We start from the raw sequence: 10,000 nt of genomic DNA, 5'->3' as shown, positions 1-10,000 counted from the left end.
GTCCTTTTACTCTCCTTTACACCTTTCCCCTCATTCTCTCTATCCCTTCCTCTCTCCCTTCCCTCTCCCTTTCCCTCAACGTCTCACCCCTCTATCCCTTCTCTTCTCCCTCTCCCTCTTCCCCTTTCCCTCTCCCTCTCCCCCCCCAACCCTCCCCTCTCCCCTCTTTAATCTCCTCCTCCCCACTCCCCCTTTCTGTCATCCCTCTCCCCCTATCCCTTTCCCTCCCTCCCCTCCACCTCTCCATTCCTCTCCCCAAACCCCCATCCTCCCCTCCACCTCTCCATCCCTCCCCTTCCCTACCCTTCCTCCCCCTCCCCACCACCCCTCCCTCCCCCCCATCCTCTCCCTTCCATCTCTCCCCCACCCCCTCCCCTCCCTCCACCTCTCCATCCTCCCTCCTTCCCTACCCTACCCTTACACCCTCCCTCCCCACCACCTCCACTCTTCCTCCCCCCATCTCCACTCCCTCTCCCCCACCCCAGCCCCCACCCCCTCCCCTTCCCCATTCGGTATGCAAATTTGCAACATATCAATTCATACACGTTGATAAAATAGCAGTCCATTGTGGTGTTAGGGATTAACAGACGAACAAAAATATTACGCCCCTCCCACTGTCTTTCGGAGCAGTGTGTCCAACGCCGGCTGGGTCCCTGCGTCGCCAGTGTTGCCAAGGGTGAGTTGATTTCTTTTTTTTATGTGATCTTTTTTGTTTGTTTTTGTTTTGTTTGTTTGTTTATAAGTGCTTGGTTTTTATTTTCATTTTTATCATAGTTATTTCTTCTATATTAGAATGATATGATCAGTGATGGGGATAATGATAGAAACAATAATGATAATTATTGATAATAGCAATGATTATAGAAATGATAATGATAATGATTATGATAATGATAATCATAACAATAATGGTAATAATATCAATGATAATAATGATATCAATAATGATAATGATGATGATAATGACTGTGATAATGATGATAGTAATAACTAGTAGTAATTACAATAATGATTATGATAACGATGATAAAAATAACAATAGTAATAAGAAGGAGAATAATGCTAACAATAATAATAATGATGATAATAATAGTAATGATAATAATAATAATGATAATAATAATAATAATAATAATAATAATAATAATAATAATAATAATAATAATAATAATAATAATAATAATAATAATAATAATAATAATAAAATAATGATAACAGTAATAGCAGTAATAAGAACAGTGATAGTAATAACAGTAAAAATAATTATGATAATCATGATAATGATAATAGGGATCAAAGTGATAATAATAACAATAATAACAATGATGATGGTGACATTGATAATGACAATAACAACAACAACAATAATTATCATCATCATCATCATAATAATGACAATAACCGTACCAGTGACAATAATAATGATAATAATCGTAATGATAATGATGATGATTACCATTATTATTGCTGCTATTATCATTATCATCATTTATTACTATCATCATTAACATAACAATAACAATAATAATGATAATGATGATTCATCCTCTTCTTCTTTTTCTTCCTCTCCTTTTTCTTCCTCTTCTTCTCCTTCTTCTTCCTCTTCTTCTTCTTCTTCTTCCTTTTCTTCCTGTCCTTCTCTTCCTCTTCTTCTTCTTCTACTTCTTCCTCTCCTTCTTCTTCCTCTTCCTCTTCTTCCTCTCCTTTTTCTCCTTTTTCTTCCTCTTCTTCTTCTTCTTCCTCTCCTTCTTCCTGTAACTAGAGAAAACCAAAGATAACTGAGCATACATACATAAAGATGTTAACAAGAAAAAAACAAACACAGGAACATCAAAGAAACACACAAAAAAAACAAATACACAAAAGTAAAGCATAGAAGAAGAAAAAAAATAGAAAAAATAGAAAAATGGAAAATGCAAGACAGAAAAAAATAAGTGAAAGAGAGAACATAGGAAAAAAACGTGAAAGAAGGAACTTGAAAAAAATGAAAAAAATTAAAGAAAAAAATGGAAAAAGAAAAATTTGACACGAAACATGACAGATGAAAAAATATACATATGAAGGAAATATACGAACGAGAAGAAAAAAAATAAACAAAGAATAAGAAACGACAGATGAAACAAATAAATGAAAAAATACGACCTTAGACCCAAATAAATCAGTTTGACAAAGAAAACAAGCAAAAAAGCTTATTAGACAATCAGCCAATTATAACAAACAAACAAATAAACAACAAGTTAAGAGAACAGATTGCTAACGGGATATCCAAACAAACAAACAAATACGCCTATAGATAATCACACAAACAAGAAAGTTTTAAAACAAACAAGCAAAGGAAAAGTGGTCAGTCAAGGATCAAAAAATCAATAACATGAAAATAACAACCAATTAGATAAACAAGCAGAAATATAATGAAACAAACAAATAAACAAACAAATAAAAAATAAACTAACAACAAACAGCAAAACAAAAAATAACAAACAATAAACAATTAAAAAGAACCGCAAAGCAAGGTAACAAACAATGACCAATACAAACAAACAACAAAGCAATGAAACAGACAAAGGAACAAACAACAAGCAATACTAACAAACAATAAAGCAAAGAACAAACAACCAGTCAATAATCAAAGCAGACAAAACAACCGAACAGCAAGACAAAAATCAAACAAGCAGCCAATCAATCAACCAAATACAATCACAACCAAACAACAAACAAAACAAATAAACAAAGCAAATAATCAACTAAGCAAAAAATAAAACAAACTAAGACAAGTCAGATAAACACACAACCCCCCCTACAAAAAATAATAACATGTGTATATATATATATATATATATATATATATATATATATATATATATATATATATATATACGATAAAGAAAATATTCATAATAGTAATCATGTTGATCATCATTACCATCATAACAATGCTGATAAAACAAATACAATGATAATACTCATAACAATCATGATGATAATGATGATATTAATGATAATAACAATGATAATGATAACGATAATAATGGCAATGATGGGGATGCCAATAATAATGATAATCAATGATAGCAATAATGTCAATGATAACGATGATAATGATAATGATGATGATACGAATAATAATAATGATGATAATAATGATGATGATGATGATGGTAATAATAATAATAGTAATAATAATAATAATAGTAATGATAATAGTAATAATAATAATGATAACTATGATAATAATGATAATAATAATAATAATAGTGATGATAATAATAATGATAATAATAATGATAATAATGATAATAATAATGATAATGATGATAATAATAATAAAAGCAGTAGCAGTAATAATAAGGATAATGAAGATAATAATAGTGATAATGATACTGATAGTGATAATGAGCATAATGATGTCAACAAAAATAATAACAATAATATCATTAATAGTGAAAATGATGATAATGATCATGATTATATCAGAGAGAATAACAGCAATAGCTATAATGAGGACAATGGTAATGATATTAAGCACATTAATTTAAATGATGATATTGATAATGATAGCAATCCTAATCATTATCATGATAATAACAAAAATAATAATTAAAATAGTAATGATAATGATGATGAAGATGAAAATAAGTTGAATAATAATGATGGTAATAATGATGTTAATCGTTATAATGATAATAATTATCATTATCATTATTTCTATGATGATAATAAAAACAGTAATAGCAATTATAGCAATATGAAAGATAAAGATAATTCCAATAATGATAACAATGATGATGATGATAGTAGTAATGATAATGATAATAGCAAATTCATGATGAAGATAATAATAATAACAATAATAACAACAGTACTAATAATAACGATGCTAGCAATGACATTAATAACAACAGACATAATAATGGTTATATCAGTAATGACATTGGTATAAATAATGATAATGATAGTAATAGTAATAATAGTTATGATAACGACAATAGTGATAGTATAAATAATATTAATGATAATTATCATTATCATCATTCTTATCATTATCATTATTATCGAGATTATCATTATTATGTTTGTTAATATTAGCATTATGTTAATATCAATAATTATGATTATAATGATAATAATGATATTGATGATAATGATAATGACAATGGTGATAATAATTATAACAATAATGAAACTAAATGATAATGATAAAACTTATAACAACAATAATAATAGTGATGAAAATGATTATGATAACAATGATAATGATAACAATAATTATAACCATAATGACAATCACCATAAAGATGCTTATGATGACTATCATGAGAATGATTACGGAAATGATAGTGATAATAATAATGACACTCATAATCATAATAAAGATAAGAGAAATAATGATTAAAACAAACAAATGTTAATACTACTAATAATGATAATGATTTCAACAATGATAACGATAATGATAATGATGATAACAATGGTAATAATTACAGCAATAAACAATATATTGTAATAATGACAATGATAACAATAATAGTTTTCATGATGATAAGGATGATGAAAAAGTAATAATGATAACGGAAATATTAATGATGGTAAGAACAATATTGATGACGATAATCATAAAAGAAATAACAATGATAATAATATTAAGAATAGTAATAACAACAATAATGATTATAATATTAGTAATCATAACCACGATAATTATGATAATGAAAATGATAATGAAGATGATAATAATAACGACAACAATATTTTTAACAGTAATAGTAATAATAACAGTAATACTAATAGTAATAATGATAGTAACAGTAATAATGATAATGATAATAACAATGATGATAATGATATTCATAACAATAATAATAATAGGGATGATAATGATAATAATGATGATGATGATAATGATTATAATATCGATAATGATAATAGTAATGATGATAATAACGATAATGATGATAATGATAATAATTGTTATTATCCTATTATCCTTGTTATTATCATTATTATTATCATTATCATCATTGTTATCATCATAATCAATTAATAAAGATAATGATGACAATGAAAATGCTAGAATGATAGTATTGATAACAATGGTGATGATGATGATGATGATGATGATTGTGATAATATTGATTATGATGATGTTAACAACGATATTAATAATCATACCAATAAGGAAAGTAATGATGAGGATAATGAGAGTAATGATAATGATAGCAACATTAACATCCCCTGCTCTTTCTCCTCTCCCTCCCCTTCCCCCTTCCCCTCCCCCTTACTCTCTCCCTCATCTTCCTCCTTCTCCTCTCCCTCACCTTCTCGCTCCCCCTCCCCCTTCCCCCTTCTGTCCCTCCCCTTTCCCCTCCTTCTTCCTCTCGTCCTCCCCTGCCCCCTCTTCCTTCCATTTCCCCCTCTCCCCCTTCTCCTTCTTCATCCCCCTCCACCTCCCCTTTACCTATCCCCTTCTCCCTCTCCCCCTCCACCCTCCCCTTCCCTTCCCCTCCTTCCCTCCTTCTCCTACTTCCTCTCCCCCCCCACCCCCCCAAAAAAAAAGATAATAAGATAATAATAGATAAATAAAATAATGATAATATATATGAATAAAGGGACCAATCATAACAACAACCTATCGCCAAAACCCCAGCCATCAACAGGAACCACAACCGACTCTCTCTGTCTCAATCGCTCGCTGACCCTTTCCTCAGTAACTTTGTAATCAGCTGTAGTTAGTGGTCAGCTGATCGCCCTGCCACAACTTACCTGATGGGGTTGTGGTCGCAGGCTGTCATAATTGACCCCCTCCTGTGGTTGGGGATCGGTGGGGGGTAGGGTGGGGAAGGGAAGAGGGTAGGGGAAGGGGTAGAAAGGGAGGGAGAGGGATGGGGGAGAAAGGAGAGAGGAAGGAAGAGGGGGAGAAATGAGAAGAGGGATGGGGAGGAGGGAGAGAGGAAGGGAGAGGGAGAGAAATGAGGAGAGAGGGGGAGGGAGAGAGAAATGGAGGGAAGAAGGGGGAGAGGGAGAGGGAGATGGAGTAGGGGTAAGGAAGGAAAGGAGGGGAGGGTGGAGGAGGAGGGGAGAGAAGGGGAAAAGAGGAAGAAAAAGGATAAGCTAAGAGAAAGAGGGGAAATACCAAAGGGATGAGAGAAAAACAAGAAACGAAAGAGAAAAAATATAAGGGGGAACAAGAGGAAGATACCATGAAGAAAGAAAATGCCAAAAACGAAGGGAAAATACCAAAACAAATGGGAAGAAATACCAAAAAGGGGAAAAGTACCAACACAAAGAGGGGAAAAGAGTACCAAGAGGAAAAGAGGAGGGAAAGAGGGGACAGCTAGAGGGAGTAAATTGGCATGGTTTAAAGAGGCGTGTGTCTCGTCATCAAGCAATGGCAATTAAGGGCGACTTTCTGTTATTGATTCTACGGTCGGAAACCCCTAATGACGTTTGTTTGTTTTGGATGTTTTCCTTGTTGGTTTGTTTTGATTGTTTGTTTTGCTTGTTGCGATTTGTTTTTGTTTTTGTTTTGTTTTTATTTGCGTTTGTGTTTGTTAGTATTCATATTTGGTTCGATCTTTGTCTCATTTTGTGTGTGTGTGTGTGTGTGTTTTAATGTATTTTATTTTTGTTTTTATTTAAAAAAAAACTGACATCATAAAATGGGAGTGTATGGGGGAGGAGGGAGAGAAGAAGGGGGAAAGAGAGGGATAAGGGAGAGAGGAAGGGAGAGGGAGGAAGGAAGAAGGTGAGAGAGGAAGAGAGGGATAGGGCAGGAAAGAGAGGAAGGGAAAGGGAGGGGGGGAGAAAAAGGGGAGGGGAGGGGGAGAGGAGGCAGTACAGGTGGTAATTCCGCCAAAGGAAATTTTCTAGGCTTCCGTCAACCCCCACACCCCCCTACCCCTCCACTAACCCTTCCCTGCCACCACCCCCACCCCCCCCACCCTCCATTCACTCAGCGTACACACCTTCCATCTAAAAACCCTTTCCCCCCCTCCTCCTCCTCCTCCTTACCCTCCCTCCTCCCCTCTCCCCTCTCCCCTCTCCCCATTCCCCTTACTACCCCCCCTTCTCCTTTCCCCCCTACCCTCCCTACCCCCCCCTATTACAATTCCTTTACCCTCGCCATGCCTCTATTTTTTTTTTTTTTTTTTTTTATGGAAGTGCTCTTTTAAATTTCTTTTGATGCTGTTAATGCGTTAGAAGTTCACACTAATTATTGTCGTCTGTGAATCCTAATAGATTTTATCCTAATCGAATTATCGCATCGTAATTATCATCAACACTATTAAGATGAATCTAATAAGGGTACATATAATCTCAGTGAATTAACGAGAATCATATCAATTATTATATCATGTTACTAATATGTACTATATTTGAGATCGGAAATGCCTCTTTTGATATCAGAAATTCCATTTTTGATACCAGAGAAACGATACTTAATAACATAAATACCAGTTCGATACCAGAAATGCCATACTTGACACGAGAAATGTCACATTTGATACCAGAGCTACCATACTTGATAGCAGAAATACCACATTTGATTCCAGAAATACCACATTTGATACCAGAAATACCATATCTTATACCAGAAATACTTCATTTGATACCAGAAATACCATACTTTATACCAGAAATACTTCATTTGATACCAGAAATACCATACTTTATACCAGAAATACCATACTTTATACCAGAAATACTTCATTTGATACCAGAAATACCATATTCCATATATAAATACCATACTTGATAGCAGAGACACCACACCTGATACCAGAAATACCAAACTTCATACCAAAAATACCACACTGATATCACCCATACCCTATTCGATACATAAAAAAATCGAAGACCCTTTTAACAATTTTATCATAAAATATCACTACACAAGCACCACGCGCGCTGCCCTGCCTCTCGTGACGCAAACAGCAGCTGCGGTAAATGAAGGAGAAAATCAGAGGCAAGAGGAATAATGAAAAAGCCAAAGAATATTTGAATAAAACATGAACGCAAAGTAACTGAAGCGAAAGGAGGAAGGAGAGACATATTGAATAAACCGTAACATTTGAATAATGTATTTTGAATGATGATAGCTGGAAGAATAGTTATAAGTGTTAATGATTTCGGGAAAGCATTGTAGCGAATGAAGGAATGGGGAAAAACGTGGAATAAAGGGAATTAAAAGATAATGATGAAAAGAATGAGAGGAATGGGAAAAGGTGAAATAGACGGAATTAAAAAGAACTATATAATAAAGAATGGGAGTAAAGTGAAATGAAGATAATTAAAATGTAATAATGACGAGAGGGAATGACTAATAAAATAGGGAAAATCATGAAATAAATGGAATTAAAAGATGATAATGATGGCAGTGAATAATGATCATAGAAATAATCTCATGATAATCGTATACATATTTGGTATGAAATATTAGTCAAAGGGACTTAACGAACGAGTGGAAAGGATGAAATAGATGATAAAAAAGGAAGAAGCATTAAGATAGGAAGATATTTATGGGTAAATTTTAACACATCAAATTCAGTAGAAAGAGAGAGAGAGAGAGAGAGAGAGAGAGAGAGAGAGAGAGAGAGAGAGAGAGAGAGAGAGAGAGAGAGAGAGAGAGAGAGAGAGAGAGAAAGAGAGAGAGAGAGAGAGAGAGAGAGAGAGAGAGAGAGATCGTTAAACTGAATAATAAATATAAATATGTTTTCTTTTCATATATATTTCTTTTTTTGCAAATTAAGCTTCACCACAAAATACCTATAACCTCAACGAAAGGAAAAACTCGAAACTACATAACGAAACAAACAAACAAAAACATTAACCGAAACAAAAACACAAAAACATCAACAATCAACCACAATTTTTTTCATGAATAAAAAGATAAACAAACTTTCCCCCCAAAACCGTAACTGAAACAACAAACAAACAAACAAACAGAAAAGACACACAGGTAACTCCCCCTCACCCCCCCCCCTTCGCTCCCTCACCCCCACCGATCACCAAAAACAGCTGTGAATTTCGTAAATGCGGTCATGTGTGCGTATCCATGTGTTTGTGTGCGCGTATGTATACTGGGCTTGTGTGTGCCTGTGCGCTGTGTTTGTGTGTGTTTGTATGCGTGTATGTGTATTGTACTTGTATATGTGCGTGTGTACTATGCTTACATTCGCGTAAGTATGCGCATGTACGTGCATTATCCTTGTATGCGTGTACATGATCATTGTATCGTAACTGTGTTCATGTACGTGTGTGTGCGTGTATCATCCTTGTATGTGTGTATCCGTAATCATTCGTATCGTACCTGTATTCATTTACGTGTGTGTGTGTATCACCCTTGTATGTATGTACGTTTATATGTATCCGTAATCATTCGCATCGTGCTTGTGCCCGTGTAAGTGCGTCCGTGTACGTGTGTGCGTGTGAGTGCATGAGCGTGTCAAAACAGCCATTCGCGAATCCCTCCCCAGTTCCATACATATTTGCCGGTCGAGAGACAACACCACGTTAATTGCTAGTTGGCAACCGCAAGCAGTTAATTACTTGACCTCAGTTGACCGCGCGGATGACCCCGTCACGCCAAGTTGGGGATGTCTGTTGGCGATGTTTGTTTTGCGTTTTGAATTGGTTTTGCGGAAATGAGGTTGCATTTGTTGGTTTGCTATTATTGGTATTACTGTTAGTTATTGATATTCATGGTCTTTGTGATTGATGTTATTGTTGTTGTTATTATATTTATCATTTTTATAACTGCCATGTTAGTCTTATTATAGTTATCATTATAATTGCTATTGTTATTATTACTACATATACTGATATCGCATTATCTCTTATTAGCCAGATCACTAATCTATTTTCTCTTTTTCTTCCCTCCCTCCTCCGCCTCCACCTTCACCCCTTCCACATTTACCTTCCTCCCACCTCCACCTCATCCACCCCCACTCACCCCTCCCTCCACCCCACCTCCCCTCCCTACCCCTCACCCCTCCCTCCACCC

At 34.6% G+C, this 10,000-nt stretch overlaps 1 protein-coding gene across 1 annotated transcript in view; it reads right to left on the bottom strand.

Moving 5' to 3' along the window:
* The window catches only part of LOC138867101 (GATA zinc finger domain-containing protein 21-like), a 9,501-nt gene extending 3,712 nt beyond the window's left edge, over positions 1-5,789 (bottom strand). The window contains exon 1 of the mRNA XM_070141550.1: positions 5,761-5,789. Within this exon, the coding sequence (XP_069997651.1) occupies positions 5,761-5,789 (29 nt within the window). The remainder of the gene's footprint in view (positions 1-5,760) is intronic.
* Between the last annotated feature and the right edge of the window lie 4,211 nt (positions 5,790-10,000).

The sequence above is a fragment of the Penaeus vannamei genome, chromosome 28 (genome assembly GCF_042767895.1).
Source record: "Penaeus vannamei isolate JL-2024 chromosome 28, ASM4276789v1, whole genome shotgun sequence".
In the NCBI taxonomy this organism is placed as follows: domain Eukaryota; kingdom Metazoa; phylum Arthropoda; class Malacostraca; order Decapoda; family Penaeidae; genus Penaeus; species Penaeus vannamei.
The sequence above is the reverse complement of the archived record's forward strand: the minus strand, read 5'-3'. Positions and strand labels throughout refer to the sequence as shown.